The sequence below is a fragment of the Carassius carassius genome, chromosome 3 (genome assembly GCF_963082965.1).
Source record: "Carassius carassius chromosome 3, fCarCar2.1, whole genome shotgun sequence".
NCBI lineage: Eukaryota > Metazoa > Chordata > Actinopteri > Cypriniformes > Cyprinidae > Carassius > Carassius carassius.
This window is the reverse complement of record NC_081757.1, coordinates 16,561,518-16,583,243: the sequence shown is the minus strand read 5'-3', so window position 1 is coordinate 16,583,243 and position 21,726 is coordinate 16,561,518. Positions and strand designations below refer to the sequence as shown.

Here is a 21,726-nt window from a genome sequence, read left to right as displayed (position 1 = left end):
ATCTTGCTCATGTTTTTATACACACAGAGACATTTTTAAAACCAAATAAAATTAAAATAACGCAAAACTACCTTTTTAAACATTTCAGAAAACCTGGATATATTATGTGGTTTAATCTAATTTCAAAAGTGTAATTTAATAACACTAAAACCTGAAAACTAAAATCCACAGGCATTTTTAAGGAGCGGAAATTATGAAAAACAGGGAAAGTCACATAAAATTGTTGTGAACAATGGGTTACCTTGGAGTCAAGAAGGCGGAGGACAACTGCTCTTAATTTCCATAACGCAAACCTGGTCCAAAAAAAGCTCAAGTCCAATCTGACGATGTCAGAGAAATATCAATTTATTTGTTGCATCTAAGAGTCACATTTCTTTACACACATACATAAACATTTCATACATTTTTGGGGGAAAAAGGCCCCTTCTTTCACCAGAGAGGTGTGATATTTTGTTCAGCCTTGTATTGCACTCCAGGTAATGTAGTCATGGGGGAAAAAATGAAGCTCATGATTAAAGCAGTCTGGTAGCAGTAGAAAAGAACATACATAGACCGCATTTCAAATCATTATAAAGTCCAAAACAAGGTAAGACCTCGGCAAAGTTCAGTCTGCACATTCTCACAGGACTCTGGGGGCAACAGAATACACACCTCTATCGATGTAATTCATATAAAGAACAAGCATTACTGAATGTAGATCACACAAACAACTCTTTTACTTTAAATAAAAAAAATGATTCAATTTCAAATGGATTTAACTAAAAATCAGTTCATGCAAGTCTATGGAGTACATACTTGGTCTGATCTCTATTAAATAAGGAATAAGTCTGAAGGCTGTAAGTCCAAACAGTGCAGAGGTACACTGGGGAAAAACCATTATGCCCTTTTTTAATCCTATGTGCAACATAACGGTCTCAAAGCATATATTTGGTTTCTTACAATCTCACTATTTCAAAATATTCCTTTATCCAGAACGGCAAAAAAGTATTGCATTGCACTTTGGTTCCCTAGTGTAAGGCAAGGACTGCAGCCTGACTGGACTGCCCAGCTGTGTTTATAACAACAGGAAGACCTCGTGTTCCATAACCTTTACTTTAAGTCTTGAAATAGGACAGAAGAGATCTTGACATCAAAAGCCACAGGAAGAGTTTAGCATGCATGCCACTGATCTCAATTTCACACACAAACACACAAGCAGTGAGGCAATGCTACGGAGATGGTTAACCGTGTGTATATAAACTTATATACAGTGCTTCTGTGTCAGGTCCCGTCCTACTTCGTGTCAAGAACAACAGGACAACTGTCTGGAAAGCCAAAAGACAGGTAATGAGGGAGAAAGGGGTGAGACAGGTGAAGTGCGGTCCTCCCTCAGGGGGTGTAATGGTCTGTGTGTGGTCACTCGCAGCAGGCCAGGCGGATGGGGTGGCCGGAGAGGGGAAGATTGGAGCATTCGGCTACAGCCTGTCTGGCCGCTTTCTCACTGGGGAAGGTCACCAGTGCCTCCCCACTGCGCTGACCACTCCAGTTATACAGCATGAGCACAGAGTCCGCCTGGAGCTACACCAAAAAGAAAAATTAGCGCTTTTTACAGATATATATTCCGGAGGAAACTAAAATTTTATTTAAATTAAAAATTAAATTTAATTACATTAGAGGCACGTATTAGGAAAAGGGAAGAAAAAGCAAGCAATATTTTTACATATTCCAGTGTAAAATAAAATTCACCACTGACATGCAAAAATTAAATACAATAAAATAAACTAGATAGTAAAGTTTGTAGGCAAACTTTAAATTGGCTTGAAAAAAGCCTAACCAGAAAGTTTGTAGTAGTTTTAAAAGCTTAAAGTTTGAGGGTTTTCAGTTTTAACTAATTTGAAGTAGTTTTAAAGTTCTGAAGACAATACAATCTATCAGAAAAATAGACGTCGTTAGCATGATTAGCATGTTACAAGTCATTAACATGTGGCTAGCATGACTAACATGTCGCTAGCATGATTAACAAATTTACTAGCATGTCATTAGCATGTTGCTAGCATTATTACCAAATGACTAGTATGTCGCAAGCATGTTGTTGGCATGATTAGTAAGTTATTAGCATGTTGTTAATGATTATTAAGGGACTAGCATGATTAGCAAGTTACAAGCATCTCGCTAGCATGTTTCCAACATGATTAACAAGTGTCTAGCATGCTGCTAGCATGATTAACAAGTGACTAGGAAAAAAGATAAATTATAAAATTCAATAAAAATTCACCACTGGCATGTAAAATAAAATACAATAACATAACATTCACCACTGGCATGTATTAGAATAAGGTCAGAAAAGGTCAGGAAAAACTGAAGTGAATTGCTACGGAGAGAAACAGGATTTGAGTTTGGATTAATCATCAAATCAGCTGAAAATTAAAGAATATATGATTGGAAACCCTTATAGGCAGGAGACTTGCAGTAAGTTAAGAACAATGATGCTACGAGATCAAGACATTCAAAGCCCAAACCAATTAAGACTGGAGAGAAAGAGCATTATTACAAAAGAGCTTCTTAAAACAGCAGCACCTGGATCAAAGCATACTGGGACTAATTACGCAACAAGCAGAGAGTGAAGATTTACAGAGATACAAAAACAGAAGAGAGTATTGCGGAACTCCACTTCTGATTGGAGGTCACCCCAGAGCAGTGGAAGTGAGGGGAGGAGTTAGAGTATTAGTCCATGCACAAGCCATGGGTTCAGGTCACAGGGGCATCATGGGAGCTTACCTGGAGAGGCTGCCCCTACAGACAAAGCCACTCTTTAGGCTGAATGAGACTCCGGCCCTGATCACTCACTCCGACCAAGCTGCTGTAGTCTTCAGGAGCGTACTACAGCACAATGAGCCACAGTCAGTGCCACAGGCCTCACGTTACACTCACAACAATCAGCACTTTTTCTAAACCATGTCCATACATGTACAGGTGACGCTACAGCAGTATGCATTTCTACTAGGGGTGTAAAAAGAGCTGCTTTTTTAGTTTTTTAAATAAAGTGGATGTAAAATATTTATCTTGCAGAAATTAATATTTTTATTAATTTAGGATGCATTTAATGCTGCAAATGATTTCCATTTAAAATTCTTTTAAACTTTGTATTTATTATAGAATACCATTTAAATAAAAAAAAAATGTAAAAAAAAAAAAAAAAATTTAAGCAATCAGTTTTATGAGCATTCAGAAGTTTGGGATATCATGGTTTCCACAAAAATATTAAGCACGAAAAAATTAAATCATAAAATCAAAGCATAATTTAATTCAATTATTGTCAGATCACATATTCACATCCCTATGTCTACTGCATGTTTGAAAATGTAAAAAGTAAGCAAATGAAGGAAAGAGTATTGAGCAAACTGAAATAAAGAATTTTGTCAAATCTTGTAGTTCATTGAAAAGTCTCTTCAAACAGATCTGAAGCGCAGTGCCTTAAACCTCAAGAGGTGACACCAGTCCAAATATTCCTTTAAAACAACACACCAGCCCAACACTGCACGACAGAAATAAGAAGTATGCATCGTACAGGGTTGCACATAAGATGGATGCACTATAGATATAGAAAGATATAGGGGGTCCAGATCACCTGCCAAAAAAACAAAACACTTCCCGCACACAGAGGCCCGTAGTGTGCATTGTGTATCAGAGGTTAAAAGCACACTTGGAGAATGGACTGGGCTCAGATCCATTTCATCGGTTCAGCCAGGAGTCAAGCCTGGACTCTACATTTCACACACGCGCCACTGTGCTACGCTTTGTGAACAGTGTTAGACGTACAGCTCAGAGTGTCACACGCTTTAGAGGAGAGGGCAGGGACGCTGCATGCTGAACAGTTTTACCAAGCCCACCACACAACAGAGAATAAACTAGAATATCTAGGAAATCTCCTCCCATGGCGGTGTATTTATATACTGTAAGAGAGAAAGCACACACAAACCCGTGCCCAAAATAAAAGCACTCAGTTCCATCTAACTCAACCCTCTTTCCTCCTCCTCTGAGTGCTGGAGTCATACCATCCTCTGACGTCTCCGCCTAATCAGCTGTCAGCTAATGAGAGGACAAAACGTACACAGTGATTCAGCATAAAACACTACATGGAAACTTTTTAAGATGTGTGCTGTTTATCCACTAGAACCAGGGTCCTAGTAATTTCTCAGGTGAGAGGTGCACTGCTTATTAAACGCTTGTTTTTGAACTTTAGAACCTGAATGAATGTGTGAGAGAGGTAAAATGAGGAGATACCTGATATCCCTGAAAGAAGCTGAGGATGTCTTTGACCCCAGCGTTGTATGGCAGACCCTGCATTCGCACCAGTGCCCCGGGCTGAGGGGGAAGGAGGGCAGGACCCGCTGCTGCTATTGAACCCGGCGGGGCCGCAAAATAACTCACCGTGGAGGGAGAGACCGGTGGACTAGAGAGACGAGATGAGTTTGAGAGGGGGAAGAAAACAAAAGGTTTTCCAAAACAGATGCATTAACAAATGATATTATAACATACATTATATCGGAATGGAGAAGCTCCATTTGAAGCAAGCTGATTGACCACGTTTCAATTAGACTTACGAAGTAAACAACCAGTCAAATGTTTGGGATTGTAAATCTAAAAATGTTTTTGAAAGAACTCTTATGGTCACCAAGGACTGAATTTGTGGCCAGAGCATTGAATTGCTAATAAAAAAATACAGTAAAATTGTAAAATATATTATTGCAATTTAAAATAAATTTGTTATTTTAATATATTTTAAAAATAATTTTATTAGTGTGATGGCAAAGCTGAATTTTCAGAAATAATTCAGAAATCATTCTAATCTGCTGATTTGGTGCTCAGGAAATATTTATCATCAAATTACCTACATTTCTGTGGAAATTGTGTAATTTTCCCACAGGATTATTTGATGAACAAAGTTCAAAATAACAGCATTTATATGAAATAGATTGAAATTCTGACACCTTCAACAGTAGTGTATATTACTTGCTGAAATCATAGTCATTGTGATTGTGATTACTACTATTGCTAATACACTTATATAATGAAAAGAGAATGGTGTTTCTCTTTTTTTTTCTAAATGGTAATAAACATGCTAATGTTCTATTAATCAATAGTACCGCAAATTTTACCTTCACTATGTGCCACAGGCAACAAAACCATTTAACCAGATGGAATGTAAAAATTAATTTAGACCAAGGTAAATCCCTACACAGACTTGTCTTCTCATTGTACCTGGGGTAGTAGGTGGTGTAGCTCATGTTCATGTTCATGTAGAGCTGTGGAGAGTAGTAGGCTAAAGCAGGTGCAGGGTTATGTGCTGGGCCCTGTGGAGTTCTTGGAGTGGCCAGCAGGGGGGGCTGATACAACGCTGCCTCAGTGGGAAGCATACCTGGATTTGCAGAAAATGCAGCATATGTTGGTGGAGAGAGACCTGAGAAAGACATGACAAAGTGCTTTATTATGAAGAAATTTTCACCAAGTGGACATGCTAAATCTAACCCCCGCCCCCCACACAAACACAGAGAAAAACACAGCTGATCTTGAAGGAGTGTGTGAATGTCATGTATACTTAGTTTAACTGGCACAGGGACCGCTACTGTCTTCTCTGATGTACAGTAGTACACATACGGCCCATTCTCAAGCCAAGATCAAACAACCAGATCAAATCACAGAGTAAACAGGCCTTACTTGAGTGCCGCTACAGGCTTGCTCTTTCTTAAATGCCAAAATGTTGCACCTTTAGATCTGTGACAGATGTGATCACACTGCTTTCTTGTAGATAAGCTGAAATCTAATCTCAAAGGGACCAGTTGATAGGAGCAGAAGAGTGCAGACTGGAACACTACACACAGATCAGCATCTCTTGAACAGGAACAGATTACAGCTGCTGGCTCACACTAAATACTAACTCAAATTAACAGTGCAGTTCATCTTATCATGTGGTTTCCAACAAGCATTTGGCATTTAAAAAGCTCCATAAAGTAGCAGAAAGTCTCTTACAGGGCAGTTTGCAAGGAGGCGGCGAGAGGCCGCTGCGGTTAAGCGTGCCCCCCATCAGCACAAAGCTCATCTCCTCAGTGGAGCACTGGAACACCTCCACGTAACGGTCCTTCATCATCTTCTTGTGGCACTTCTGAGCCACCATAAACGCACGGTCAGCTGACTTCATCTGAATGAAGGCATCACCAGAGGGTCGACCCTATAAAGATGGACCAAGAAAAGGTGATTCGAAGGATCATCCCACAAACACCTGATGTTTCTCGTTTCATGGAGTCACCTGTTGGTTAAAGACCATGTGCACCCCATGTGGTTTGATATCAATGGTGTGTTCTCCCATAAACTCCAGGATGTCCTCGATGGCAGCGATGTACGGCAGACCTCTCAGCCTGATGCAGTCTCGCGTGCTGCCGGTGGTGATGAAGGGTGACGAGGCTAACACAGGCATAGATACCATCGAAGGCGGAGGAGGAAGTGTGGAGATCAATGGAGTGGACATGTAGCGATTCAAAACCTAGTTTGAAGATACAAAAAAATGGTAATAAAAAACAAGATGCTGGTTTCATACAAGAGTACCCCAAGCTTTTTTTGCTCTGTTTAACCAACAAAGACCCAAAATAGCAGAACTGCAACATTTGTGAAAAGCAATCAAATAATCCACCCCATAGCTAAACATAACAACTACCCTACTAACTATTAATAAGCAGCAAATTAGGTGTTTGAGGAAAAACTTAATAGTGAATAGTGAATGTGTTCCCTAATCTAAAGTGTTACCAAAATTATGAGTTATGCATCTTACTCAATGGACCCTGAATTTCAAAGAAAGGTGCAAAAAAAAAAAAAAAAAAAAAAAAAAAAAAAAAAAAAAAAACACTTTTCTACTGAGCTTTTGTCATTGTCCCGTTGATATAAAAATACATATACAATAATACAATACATCAAGGGCTATTCAATTTAATACATAGTTAAAATATGCTTTGATATGAATATTTATTATGGTTTTTAAGATAAGTTACATAAAATTTCATGAATGCATCCTTAATGGCTGAAATATGATTTTTTTTACATTTGAAATTTGCAATTTTGCCATATTACCAGATGCAAAACGAAATGGATTTTACAACAGCTTCCTAAAGAAAAGCAAAAGGGTGAAAAAAAATTACATCATAAATACCAGTGCTTGGGTCTCTGAGGGTAAATATAAATCATCTTTACCTGTTGGACCTCAGCTGCAGTACTGCGGAACAGCTCAATATATCTCTTGCCCAGGATCTGTTTGTGCTTCTTCAGGGCATTCTGGGCATATTCCTCGCAGGCAAAGAGAACAAACGCGTCGCCTGTGGGACGTCCGTCTGGGTACTTCACAAACAGAAGCCCCTCTGTCCCATCAGTCACTGGGCAGTCTGGGCCAAGGAAGCCCAGAACATCCTGAGGAGTAGCAGTGAACGGAAGCCCACGCATTCGGATTATCACTTGGTTTTCCTTAGAAAGAAACTGAGCTACCTCATTGGATGTGCCTGTCAAAAGATGAGGAATTTTACATTTAAAAACGTCATAATGACACTGCTGTGAAACAGTTGAGCAGAAACATCCACACGCACTGTAATGATATCTCGGCAGGCCTCTGTTCTTTTACACCTGCTGTGTGTAAGGCTTTTCAGAGGCTGCCGACCCATCCTCCTCCCTGAGGGAACCTCTCTTTCTCTGTGGCCTGGCCAGAGCCGGGGGCAGGAGGGAAGGGGAATAGAGTTTCCCCCTCTACCTGCCCTGCATGAGTCAGCAAGGGGAAGAGACTCACAAAGAGTCTTTCATTCCCACAGGGGGGGGGTGAGGCAAGGACACACACACCTGGCAATAGTGGATGGAGATTTACTCTACAAATGGAAAGTGTCTGCTCAGATTACAAATGAAAACTTCATGTAAATGTCTCACCTCCTGCAATCTTTAGAAATTCCTCTCCAGTCGCTTTATACACCTGAAACAAATGAAACAGTGTCATAAGAGTAGGCTGCATGCCTTTGATCTAAACTGTATCCTTTACATTGTGTAAATTAGGAATGGGTCGAGAGGGCCGATTTGTTCATTACTGAAGGTGATTATGTTTTTTTTTTCAGATTTCAGCTTTAACGTTTTAAACAACAATACTTTAATGAGAATAAATTCAGAGGTGCAGCTTCTTTAGTATGCTGTGCTTTAGCATGACTTTAGACTGTCAAAGTAAACTCTACAAAAAGTGGCGTCTCTAAATCCATCATCAGACAACTCAAATACTAGTAGGTTATGACAATGTAGTTACTCACAAGCCTAGTATACATTTAATATTTCCAACATATAAGAATCAGAACCATCTCAGACTAAAAGCAAGTATTCTTGTGCATAATGCATGCATAAAATAAAGGATGGTTTTGATGCTTTGAGGAGGTGGACTCACTTCAATGTATCTGTTGCCCATGTGGTGTTTATGTCGATCCAGTGCCATGTCTCTGTGCTCAGAGTTTATGAAGCGCACCAAAGCTTCTCCGTTCCTCCGGCCCTGAGCATTTAAACACAGCGCAACGCCACCTCTGATGATAAAGACACACACAAGTCAAACAAAGGCAGAGATACAAAACATTTGGCATGCAACCTTTAAAATGTGCTCGTTATGATAAGTCAGCTTGGACACTCTAGTGAAAGTCCCTGTTTGACATTTGGCTGAATTTGCCTTCAAAGTCTTACTGAGTTTTGCATTACACTGTTAATGTGTACTTAAGGGTCTTTTCTGAGTGCATGCACCATGTCATTGTGAGTGTGCCTTTCAGTGTTACACTGAGCTGTATTCTCACTTGGCAATGTTGAGGCCCTTGAAGAAGCGAGCGATGTCCTGATCAGATGACTGCCATGGCAACCCACGAGCTCTGATAACCGTCTCACTGTCCACAGCTTCTGTCTTACTGCTGGAAGGCATGCACATGCAGACACACAGGTAACAATCACTCATGCTTAGCAGCATTCTTATGGGCTTTGATCAAAGTAAAGACCAGTCTTATAATGGGAAACCCCACAAATGTTTGCAAAAAAAATAAAATAAAAATAAAATAAAAATAATCACACTACGGCATATGACTAAGTACATACCATGCTCCGGATTCAAACTTGTAGCTTACGGTCTCAAAAGTGGAGAATTTGTGATCTACAAAGAAAAAAAAGTGTAATTATGAAATCATGTGATCAGTGCATATCAAAAGCGAAATCTTTAAGGTTTTATCAGTATATAAACTGCACGGATCAATCCACTATGAGTGACTCACTGTAAGGCTCATCCAGGAGATGAAGAATTAGCAAAACCATGTTCTTCACCTCCCTTAGTCCGGCCTCCTGCTCCACTGCTGCTGGAATACACACATCTGACAACAATGTCAAGGCCTCATACATGCACACATTCCTACTAAAACAGCTGAAAACGCTGAACACATGAACCAGTAAATGCAAGTGAGAAAAGTGATAAACAAGCAAAATAAAACTAAAATAGAGATAAAAAAAAAGAAAAAAAGTTACAAGTAGTTACACAGTAAACCTAAAAGCATTTGCAGGATACAGTCCAGCATGGAGGTGAGAGTGAGATCTTTGACAGGGCCTGCGTTTGGGCAGCATTTGTGAAACTCTTTCTTCAAGTCCACAAATGTGTAGAAGCACTCTGGCAGCACTAGATTCTACAACAGAACACAGAGACAAATGAGGGAGATGCACACTAGAAAATATGTTTTAGAAGAGCCTGAGGGAAGGGCAGAGGAGACCAAAAAAAAAAGAGATAGAAAACGGATTGAGGGCCCTTTAATGCATTCTTGTGAAGATTATAACATGTTGCTGCTTAACATATTATACCACAAACTGACAGCTAATTTAGAAATGTCAGAAGAATAAACACACACACACACACACACACACACATCCCTAGGCTTTTCCTTTCCAGTTTAAATAGCATTAGTTAAAGGTGGATTAAATCAAAATACTTAAGGATGATGATCCCTTTGGACTTTGGAAAGAGTGTGTTACCTTTTTGGAGGCCTCAGGGTGCAGCACCTGTCGAATAAGCAGTGGTCCGTCCACACACAGCGTGTAGGAGCTTCTGCCCAGAGACTTCAGTTCAGCTGACACAGACTGATGAAACTAGAGACAGAAATGGAAACGGTGAAAAACATAAGGAATCCAGAATAACTTTATTTCTAATCAAAAACACCCAGCATTAGATGCAGGTTTAGGCATTAGATTCATTTCCCTGCATATCTAGCCTATTCAGAGGTTTGGGGTCAGTGTGATTTTTCTTTCTTTTTAAAAAAAAAATAATAAATAACATTTTTAATTGCTTTTATTCAGCAACGACATGTTAAATTTATCAACAGTGACAGTAAAGACATTTCTAACGTTTCAAAAGATTTCCATTTCAAATTGAATAGAAAGTAAAAAAGAAATAAATATAGCATTAAAAGAAAATGACAAAAATCAAACCAAAAAAGTATCACAGTTTCTACAAAATTAAAAAGCACAAACATTTTCAACATTAATAAGAAATTTTTGAGCACCAAATCAGCATTTTAGTGTAATTTCTGAAAGAAATCATGTAGCACTAAAGACTGGAGTAATGACTTCTGAAAATTCAGCTTTGCAATTGTAATAAAGTACAGTTTTCAGTATATTTTTACAGTATTTTTGTATACTGTATTTTTTGCAGACTTGGTGAGCATAAACTGGTTTAAACCTTCTTACCAACACACAACAAACTTTAGAAAGGTAATAAGTTCTAAATTACATTTTTGTAGGAAATAACGGTTCCAATTTGTGATACAAAAGCTCAAGCAAAAGACCTCACAACCACCACAGAAACTCGGATAATTACAGGTGGCATTGTGAAAGTTTTATTATTGGTTTATTATTTATCAATATTTCCTTGTTAATCATTATACACATTGAAAAATTTATTGAAATCTATTTTATCAACAACAACAAAAAAAAACTACAATGTCAAGGGCAGCACAAAGGAAACCCAAATGATGTTGTGATATCTAAACATGCTGCTCCATGCGTATACGTATGCTTGTTTTGTAGATCAAGCAGCTGGTCAGACTGGTTTGGTGAAAATACAGGAAGTGAGCCGTGGCAGTCTTTTCAGATAAAAGTATTTCATGTGACCAGAGAGATCAATGACTAAACAAATGAAGAGCGTTTGTCCAGCTCTAAAAACACACCACCTGCTCACTCCCAGCTATAGGGGCTCCCACATTCACCTGTGTTTAGCAAAAACAAGAGTTCTTAATGAACCATTACAGATGTTTAGTAAACTTATCTATCTCTGCATCAGTCAACAGCAGTACAGGTTAACCACCAACTATGACGTGACTGCTGATTTGAGTGCTTTGTGTTATTCACATGAGAGTACGGGAAAAGCAAAGAAATGTCTCACAAGTCAACGAGAAAAATTATGTAATTAAGGGCTGTTCTTATATTGTAAAAAAAGTGCAGAAACAATTTTACACTCATAAATTGCTAGCAAATTTCCCAAACAACTGGAAAGAAACAGCAAATAACATTTCATTAAATATGGAATTTTGAGTTAGAAACTTTAAAACAAATTTATTGTTAAATGTAGCTCACTAAAATGATTTTTATGTTATTTACAATTTTGAAAAATCACTTTTAAAAGTGTAGGCACTGAATGAAGCAATGTTTAGTTGTTTCTACTCCCAACTTGCAGTATTAATATACACAATTTAACAATGTGCACTCACCGATGTGTATTTATCAGCTATTTCATGGCTCTGAATGAGATTTGGATTAATAGCTTTATATTAGTTTTTTGTTTTCCATTTTTAACTGCAGTGTTAACTAATAAACATGTTTTGGTTTGTTTCAATAAGAAACAGAGAAACCAAATAATGTATATTCTAAATAAACATACATTGACAAATAAAAATGTTAAATATTTTATTCATTAGACTGCACTAAAAAACATGGCTATAATATTAATTATATAAATATATGATACATATGCTACATTTTCAACAAAAATAACATGATATACAATTTCTCTGATATTAAAAATACTCACAATGTACGTTTTAGGTTATACCACCTACACCAACAGTTTTTTTTTCATCAAACTAATTAAACTAATTCAAGCTCAGATCAAGAAAAATAAAAAAATACTGACTGAATGATCAATCAAACATGACATTTATATGATTTAAATATCAATCAACAGTGAGTTAGAAGAGCAGGGATGAACAGTTACTGTTTGTCAGACTCTAGCTAGAGTATGAATAGAACAGATAGCCCCTTTATGGCTTAATTTTCATATCATTTGGGTCAGTGCTGATAACACAAGCAAACGTTGCCTTTACCCAGAGCAATTAAAAGTAAAAGGAACTAAGATATAAAGAAGTTGACAAGTTTCAAAGATTAAGTGCAAAATACATAACCCGACTAATCTACAAACTGAGAATTTTGGAGGATATATATAAGGATATATAAAGATCTCAAACCACTGAGAACAACTAAAAGGCAGAACTGAGACTCATTGAGACGTTGCCATCTTGCTCTTGGACAGTGACATGCTGTTTTTCCACATTACATGTCTATCTTCATATCTCATGCAAATACGAGGCTTCTGTTAGTCATTAAGGGCTTAACAAGACTTTCGTAAATACCCGACCATTCTTAAAAGTATACATCAAGAGCTTAACATCTCATTTTAAGTAATCTCAAGTTAGGCTTAAATAGTACACGGTCACACTCAAAACACACACACACACACACACACACACACACACACACACACTTAGCATTTGTAGCAAGTGTGTGTGCACTTGTGTATTGTGTGTCCATGGCTGTTTTTACTACACAACCCCACCTTGCACTAATTAGCAACTGCAATAATTAAGTGCAAACTTAATTTGTGCTACACAAACATTCTGCTAAATCACACTGACACACCCTCTGCCTTCACACGATTAGAGAGGGGAGATCAAACTTCAGGAAAAAGCTAGATATAACGAGTAATATTTCACTGGCTAGAAAAGGAAAAACTTCAAATTTGGTCCATTTTTTACTTTAAATACAAAAACAGAATGAGTCCAATAGCCAGTCCAGCATTGAGAAAAGCATTTGCATAGTTAGCATAAGATACACACGGCAGTTAAACTTGATCTGAGTTTCAGTTTCACATTCTTCTCTGCTGGTAGGGAGAGTGAGAGAGAAATTTGATCTTTGGCATGACAATCAATCAGTGTGTCCTGTTGAGCAAAGTTTGCTCTCACTGTGTGTGTGTGTGTGTGTGTGTGTGTGTGTGTGTGTGTGTGTGTGTGTGTGTGTGTGTGTGTGTATATATATAAAGAGGCAGAATTCAAATTTTTCCTCTCTTGAAGTAAAGGGATGCTATCTGTAGGGTTGTTCTTCACGCAAGTGAGCAACAGAATCCCTCTATGAAAGATTGTTCCTTAGTAAAATGCACTTATGGTGGTAACTTAAGATCCCGGGTGCAAAGATTTTAGCATTTATTTTGTACACCAAACAACTACCAGCAGAAAATATTCCTTACATATCACTGTTCAAAAGTTTAGGGTTGATACAATTTATTATTTATTGATTTTTTTTTTTAAAGAATGTTGTGTAATATTATAACATAAAATAAGTACTTTCAATTTTGATATTTTACTGATGGCAGAGCTGAATTTTTAGCAGTCATTACTCTAGTGATCAGTGTCACATGATCCTTCAGAAATCACTCTAATTTGCTGATTTGATTCAAGTAACATTTCTGATTACTGAAAACCGTTGCGCTGTTTAAAATATTTGTGTAAGTGTGTTTTTTTTTTTTTTCAAGGTTAACCAACTCCAAACTTTTGAACCATAATTAAATAAGGCTTCATGGAAAATGTACCAAATGCTAAAACACAAGATCGTAAAGCACTATCTGCCCCATGCTTACTTTAGAGAAGAACTCAACCTGTCTGTTCAGGATGAAGTGGGAGTGTCGTTAGATAAGGTAACAGGATGTGCCGGCTGAACTACCAGGATGTTTAAGCAACAGTCACATACAACTGATTTCGATGAATCCATTCTGTAATCACTTTATGCAATGCTGTTAAAACATGAGACACAAAATCCAACTAATTCATTTCTAGAAATGACCACTTCACTTATGGGATGTCTTTCTGAGGCTGAATGAAAGAATGGATCAATGAGTCACTCATCCTTTCATAGAGGCATTTCCCAGAACCCTCCCTGTGCATTGACAGTCTGTAAAGAAATAAAGCTCTCTGCTCATCACACACAGGTACTGACACGCTCCTGCCAGCCTGCTGTGCTTTCTCAGAGAGCTCACAGAATAACACTTTATAACACACCCTGTGTCTCAAAAAACACACCCAAGATCTCTTTCTCCCACAAACACACTGATGATCTCCCAGGAACAATTTTATTCTATTTAAAGTCTTTTCTCCCTCACACACACAGGTGCGTTAGCACCACACCATTCCCACAGAGTCTAATAAGAAGCATCTAAAAGCAGGTGCAAAGCCAAAGCGAGTCACCAGGTGAGTGCCAGCAGTGATCAATGTTTTTTTCCTGTGTTTCTCTTTGGATAACGCATCTCAATACAAATAGAACAGATCAGGTTAGACTAAATTCTGTGAGTAAGACAGGGTAAGCTACTCTAAACCCTTCTAAAAACCCTTCAGACACACTGGTGAGGACGATTTTATAAAAAACACACAACAGTGAGAAAGTAGATGCGTCACAATATTATGTGTAGGGTATTGATCTTGAATGAATCTTTCACTTAAGACAACAGGTCAAAGTCCTGTGTGAGACTCTGTCAAGCTTTCTCCAGACCCCTCACTGTTCCTTACAGGGCTGGGTGGTATTGTGGTGACAACATACAGTGTTTAGAGATAGATTCTGCTACATCATGGTATGTAAATATATTCACACAGACTGCTTCAAGTTGAGACATCTGGGTGAAAAAGAACTCAAGGTGATGATTGGATTTATAGCTTTAATAGGAATCAGTGTATATTTAATTCATACAGTGAAGAATGTGAACTGTTATTTTGGATCTGATAATTACATTTTTTACTTGAATACTACAGTTAAAACCGATCTAATATACCTGGAAAAGTAAATGATATTTGTATCTTCCCTAAAGTATTTCCTATTGTTTGTAATTTGCTTTTTGTTCATATTCTTAATAACAAATATTCAATAAAAATAACTATATTGTGATCATTATTTGTTAGTATGTGTGAAATAAGGTTACTCAACATGAAACAAATTGTTGGTCATATCCTGGTTTCTTACAACACCTGATGTTAGTGGGTGTATTTCTTTGAAAACAACAAGAAAACGGAACTGAACTGAACCAATGGTATGATAGTGCTTGTCTTTCTATCCATCTCTCCGAAAGCTAGGCAGGGAGAAATTGATTTTACTAGTTAATATTTACAGAGCCCCCTGGGGATAGGCTACAGCTGAATCAAGATGACATGCCACCAGCTGAATGCTACAAAATAAATGTTAAATGACACCATTCATTCTTTAATGATTTCCAATTGTACTTTATTACATGAAATATATAAATTCCAACAAACGTCTAGTCCCACAACTGAGCTTAGACTCTGAGCTCGAAATGGCTTTCTGTGGGACAGTAATGAGAGGGTGTCCATTATGAAACAGTGGGGGGGTGGGAACAGGTTTACAGAGCACAAACAAATGTTCTCTGCGTCATGCTTGAGAAACACGTTTGGCGACAACCGCCTTTTGGCAAAACACAGGAGCAACCCAAAACTATTATACATCTCTTACTTGATAAATGAGCCTGGATTGCAGCAAAAAAGAAAAACGGTAACATCTCTCCAGCTCATCCCTGTGTGTCTGTATCACTCTTGCTCACTCCCTGACATATATGGCTCTCAGGTAGGTGCGTTCGCAGGTAAACATTCAGTCTTCCAGATGTCTGCTCAACACATCAGTCCACAACAAGACTAGACCTGCACTCTCCCCTAGAGCAGAGCGTCTGTGCCTGCCTTCCTTTCACACCCAAACTACACACACACACACACACACACACTACACACCATGGCAAGCCACCTGAAAATCAACCCCATGCTAAAATCATGTGTACTACATCAAAGACTTACATTATGCTGACACATATTAAAATGATGGAAGTCACTGCTTTATATTTAGGTTTTAATTGATTTATCTTCAAACTAAAGAAACATGGACTCTCACCTGTTGCAAGGAGCTCTCCAGGGGCTCGGCCTTGCACAGCTCGTCCGCCGTGAGCCCGGTTTCCTCCTTGCACTGCTCCGACAGATCCGCACTGTCCGGCTGTACTAGAGTCCGCTGAAGCTTGCCCACCTGTCAACAACATCAGCTCTTTCAACCGGCCTCGCAATGCATCTCTAGCGGGGTTTCTCATCGACGCGCCCATTAACACACACCTGGGCGTCGAGAACACAGACGTAACGTCCAGTGTTCTCCACGCGCCTGTGCTGTCTAGTTCTGCAGCTCACTGGGTTTGACACCGAGTCACTATGGCGATGATGAAGAAGATGATGATGATATCTTAGGCAGTGTGTTTGTGTGAATGCAAAGCAGACACGGCAGGGTTACTGACCTATAGGCTTTGACACGCACCAAACAAGGCACGCTTTCGTCTCTCGTGGCTTGAAAACACCACATTATAAATGCTCGAATCAAGCTGTCAAACAGATCAAATACAACAGCTGTTGCTGGTGATGTAAATCACAATGTAGCGCGTTTAGCTCTCTAAAAGCGCACCTCGTTTGTGAATGTCAGCTGTCAATGTGGTTTCTAACACTAGCACATTACTAGGTGGGTAGTTTAAAGTTAGAGACCTTCAAACAGGGTCAAAAGGTCCGTACCTTATTCTCATGTAGATCCACAATTTGCCACACCAAGAGAATTAATTCCCTTTCATCCGACCCCAGTTTACCCCCATTTGCACCAGCTGTTGCCCCAAAGAACACCACCAGAGTATCACTGTGCGAAGCCATCAGGGACCACAAGGGTAAAAACTACAATTAAGAGCAAAGATCAAATAAAACAGTAACACGAGGGTTCACCTTTCTCCAAGAGAAGCAAACAAAAGAAATGGAAATTCAATTGAAGTACACGAGGAAGGACAGAAGATTACTTCAAGAGAAGGACACAAGAGAGAGAGTGCGGCACGAGACTCTACCTGTTGCAGTACTTGTGTGCTCTCTATCCAGAGTTACTGGTTTGACTGGTAAAGAAGGCAGAAAAAAACAGTCCCGGTTCGTCTCACGCTAACCCCATTACGCGCCCTCAAGGCTTTTCACGCTGTCTCGTTTTCTCTTGGTTACCTGGTTTTGGCTCGGCCTCCTGTTTGTAGTCAATCTCCCGGAGGAGCGCGTTGATTGGCTGGTTTGTAAAGGTGAGGGCGGGGCGTATTGCCATCGCACCTATCTAACCCGTTCTGATTGGTTCATCATGCACTAGGAAGTAGGAGAGAAGATCTGAATTCATTTGTCCTGCTTTGCTGTTACACACACCTATGCAGACGTGCTGTTGCCTTTTAATGTAAACGTTTTAATCTACGTAAAAAGGTGCACTTACGTTGAAATAAATACATTTCGAAAAGCTTTGAAACAGGCCTATTTTTAAAAACCTTCACTCAAGATTAAGACAACGTCACACTCATATGCTCTTCCTGAATAAAAGCTCGAATAAAAGTTATATTTTAGACGTGGCAGTGCACTTCCATAATAACCTATTCGTTTCTGCCACTCTCACTAGACAAACACACAATCTCACAAAACTATAGATATTAGGCTACTTGTGCCTCATACTGTATGATAGTTTATTCTGGCCATGAAGTTGTTTATGCAGTTATGAAGGAGTTTGACTGACACGTTGAACCACCAATCACACTTCACTTATTTCATGAGACGATTACGGGGCGGGTCTTAATCACTGCACCTTGCCACTGCAATCTGACCTGAAATTGAATATCTTTTAAGGATTCGATGCCAGGAACATCGTTATCTTAATATTAATCGTTGCCGCGATTTATGTCAAATTTTGTTCTTCTTAATATTGTCAAATTATCCAACCAAAAAATTGAATGATTTTGAGTGTTTATTCAGTTCAGTTATTGAAAGAAAATACACTTATAGGTAACAGGTTTAGGGTTTAAGGTTAAATTGGGCAAAAGATAAAAAATGCATGGCACTAGGACATAGTGGCACGGTAAAAAAATATATGAAATTAAATTCTTTCTTAAAATTAAAATACAACACATGGAAATTACATAAAATTTGCTCATAATATTAAAAATAACCGAGTTCCTGTTGGGTTTAGAATTTTGCTCCAACAGTCTTTTTTTTTAATGTATTGGTGTGTTATGTGTGTGGCAATTTTCGTGCATGTACGTGAAACATAGCTGGAAGGCTGTTGATTTTTTAGTATAGGTGGCGCTGTCGAGCCATTTTGCCACACCCTTTTCTGAATCCTATATCAGACGAATATTTTCACCAGGTTTGAAGCATATGCAAAGTTTAATGACTTTTTGAGCATGTTAAAGCCCTCAAAAATGCGATTCATTTGGGAGAAGAAGAAGAAGAAACGGAGCAGATACAAGAGGGTCCTCGCACCATTGGTGCTCGGGCCCTAATAAATTAGGAGCCCAAACCTGTCTTGGGCTCCATACATATACCCCGTACTGAGATCTGAGTTTTGTATCCATGATTCAGTGCTCTTGTGTGCCTATGTGTCAGTAATGAAATTGGACAAAATTGTTGTCTGTTGTCCTCTCACTATTTGCATTGCGTGCAAAACTTAGGTGACGATTCAATGTCCCATTTCTCTTCCAGACTCAGGAAGTCAGGCACCTCTCTCCTTGTCTCTGGTTCCATCTTGAGCAATGGTCAGCTGATTCTTTCAGTCATGAAATTTGTGTTTTCAAAGAGAGATAGAAATAGAACCACAGGTCACGACATGAGAAATGTCATGTCACCACTCTGGAATACATGACTTTTAACATCTGAACTGATTTTAAAACTGGGCATCATACACTTGTCACTTTTGTAAATGGTCACAAAGATAAAATTGGGCATTATACACTACTAAACAACTGAGGATAACACACTGCTAGGCTTTAAAGTTTTTGTGAAAGCAGCAAACTCACACAGAAACATACGCCTTGTTGCTAAGAGACAGTTGAAGTAAATGGAAACAATGTGTTCTAAAATCAGCTCACAATATCAAACATGGACTGGATGTGATCACAGTCTGAAGCTCAAAAATCAGAGCCTGTGCCCATTTTACACTATACAGTTATCTGTGCAATCCATCAACTCTCCAAAATCTGCAGACTTGATCTGACCTTGGCCAACTACAGCTGACTCTTCCAGAGTGCTGATCAGAGCAAAAATGTGTACATGTCGTTTAATATTTTTCAGCCTTTAGGTACAAATTTTGCATTTCAAAAATTCAATAAATGTATTTATTATTTGAATTCAGTAAATAAAGGTAAAGATTTCACAGATACAGAAACAGCCTGGTGAGTTTTTCTTTTGCTTTAGACAGTGGCCCTTTGCAAGATAATTAATGTTTGGTTTATAATAATAATAACAGCTGTTTAATTTTCATTTGAAAGGTGCATTATAGAAAAGAATGACATTACACTGGGATCTTCCAGACGGACATCTGTTCCGTTTAATGCCCACTTCCTCTTTCACTCTGTTACAAGAATCACAAACACACACGTTGCAAGGAGAAGGAAGCTGTTGAAATCATAATGCTGAGAAGATGTAAGACTAAAGACAGTCTGTTTACATAAGATACCATGGGAATGTCATTGTAAACAGAGAGAAATATTTGCTATAAAGGCATTTGAGTTATATCACATATAAAAGTGGTTTCATCGTAGAACATGCAGTTGCAATTTAAGATAGCATCTTAGTGAGTATTAAAATATACTCAGAACACAAAGATCAAGGCACAAGCAAATATTTTACTTAAAAAATGAATGCAATACAAAATTACATTAAAAACTTCAAGAACTCTTTTTGGAGAAATAACCCTTGTCATGGTTAATATTGTTATTGAGTTCCTGGCTTTATAGCTTCTTACAGAGTCAGTCTGAGGTACTGATGCATGATTCCATAGCCACATCTACAGGCACTTTTGAGTCCGTGAGACACTCTGAGTTGGTGGTGTGTGAACTCTGTCTTTTGGACACAAATGATAACTCTTTATTCCCTTCACCTGACACTGCACTGGACAGATGCTGGAAGAGCTTCTGTATTCCAGTTTCCCGAAGCGAGCTGCGGAAGGTACGCGCGGCAAACACATAAAGCACTGGATTGACTGAGTTACTGATGAACGCCAGGGCTCCTGCTATAATGTTCATTGTGGTGCAGGCTTCCTCCAAACCTTCCGCCATGTTGGGGTTTGAAGGCTTGAGAGCGAGCGAGATGAGGAAAAGAAGGTTCCCCACATGATGAGGAATCCAGCAGAGAGCGAACATCACCACCACACTGCAGATGAGAACCGTCGACTTACGCTTGGACTTGAAGTTCATCTGCGCTATGCGACTGAAAAGGCAGCCATAACAGACTAACAGAGTGAAAAGAGGGAGGATGAAGCCTATAAGAGTCTCTACAATGAGCAACACGGCCTCCTGGGCATCATTTTCATACTTCCTAAACAGACATTGATTTTGTCTGTTAACTTCTCCCAAAGTGTGAGTTAGAATGACGGGAATACTGAGGAGAAATGAAGCCATCCATATCATTAGAAGTACCTTGTTTAGTGTTTGTTTCCTCCTCCAGCCGAGTGAGGCAATGGGGTATCTGACAGCCATGAAGCGCTCCACACTCATGACGGTGATGATGAAGACGCTGGTGTACATACAGGCATAGATGATGTACACCATGGCTTTGCAGGCAGCCTCTCCAAACACCCAGGAGTGGGCCAGCGAGTAGATCCACAGCGGCAGAGTGACCAGCACCAGAAGATCTGCGACTGCCAGGTGGAGGATGAGAAGCACTGTATGTGAACGCTGCTTCACGTGCTTCACGATGGTCCACACCACCAGCAGGTTCCCAGGTGTGCCCACCAGGAAACACACCCCTAGGATCACACAGGCACCCACCAAGCCTAGCTCGGTCTCCTCATCCTCCTGAAAATGAGCCGTAGCGTTCATGATTCCCTCTCTGTCCACTCGAGTCTGCTATACATCTAACCACTGAGCTAGAAAACCTGCCTCAGCAAAACTCACTTCCCTTTTGTGGAAGCTGAGAAAAACAGAACTCTCAAGCAGAAGGATTTTCTTCGAAAAAGTGTGTACGTTAGCATGGGAGGAGCATCACAACCATGAATTCAGATATACAACTTCTGTAAAAAAGTGGACACAATTACGGTTTGTGTTTACACTCATGAATTTCTGACAGTTTGGGTGAGTCTTTTTATTGATTTATTTTTAAATCAGTTTTCACCTCTGTATTAAGCATTATGACATTAAAACAACTTTAACAATTCCAAAAATCAACTATTATGGCAAAGTTCATGTAAAAAAGTTCAAATGTAATGGCATTTAAACAACTTTGATCACAAATATTTGAGATGTTGTAAAAATGTAAACAAGTATCATCAGTAAAAAATCTAAATGTTATGTAATTTACAATTTTGACCACA

At 38.9% G+C, this 21,726-nt stretch overlaps 2 protein-coding genes across 5 annotated transcripts; both read right to left on the bottom strand.

Moving 5' to 3' along the window:
• Positions 1 to 325: 325 nt before the first annotated feature.
• On the bottom strand, positions 326 to 17,401 carry esrp2 (epithelial splicing regulatory protein 2). 4 transcript variants are annotated; one of them, XM_059531627.1, is made up of 17 exons: positions 17,246 to 17,401; positions 16,929 to 17,081; positions 16,273 to 16,401; positions 10,042 to 10,155; positions 9,584 to 9,698; positions 9,297 to 9,392; positions 9,124 to 9,178; positions 8,832 to 8,942; positions 8,438 to 8,570; positions 7,939 to 7,981; positions 7,222 to 7,523; positions 6,287 to 6,520; positions 6,010 to 6,208; positions 5,242 to 5,440; positions 4,264 to 4,432; positions 2,758 to 2,859; positions 1,418 to 1,557 (listed from the first exon to the last, which is right to left on the bottom strand). In XM_059531627.1, the coding sequence occupies exons 2-16, from the start codon at positions 17,058 to 17,060 to the stop codon at positions 2,773 to 2,775; spliced, it is 2,118 nt and encodes a 705-aa protein (XP_059387610.1). In that variant the 5' UTR covers positions 17,061 to 17,081; positions 17,246 to 17,401; the 3' UTR covers positions 1,418 to 1,557; positions 2,758 to 2,772. The 4 variants fall into 4 exon arrangements, with proteins under 4 accessions (XP_059387601.1, XP_059387606.1, XP_059387610.1 ...); XM_059531618.1 differs by lacking the exon at positions 2,758 to 2,859 and having other exon boundaries at positions 326 to 1,557; XM_059531623.1 differs by lacking the exon at positions 2,758 to 2,859 and having other exon boundaries at positions 326 to 1,557; positions 8,832 to 8,939.
• Positions 17,402 to 20,082: 2,681 nt separating this feature from the next.
• On the bottom strand, positions 20,083 to 21,703 carry si:dkey-148a17.6 (uncharacterized protein LOC108190685 homolog). The gene has a single exon (XM_059522663.1). The coding sequence runs from the start codon at positions 21,233 to 21,235 to the stop codon at positions 20,165 to 20,167; it is 1,071 nt and encodes a 356-aa protein (XP_059378646.1). The 5' UTR covers positions 21,236 to 21,703; the 3' UTR covers positions 20,083 to 20,164.
• Positions 21,704 to 21,726: the final 23 nt, after the last annotated feature.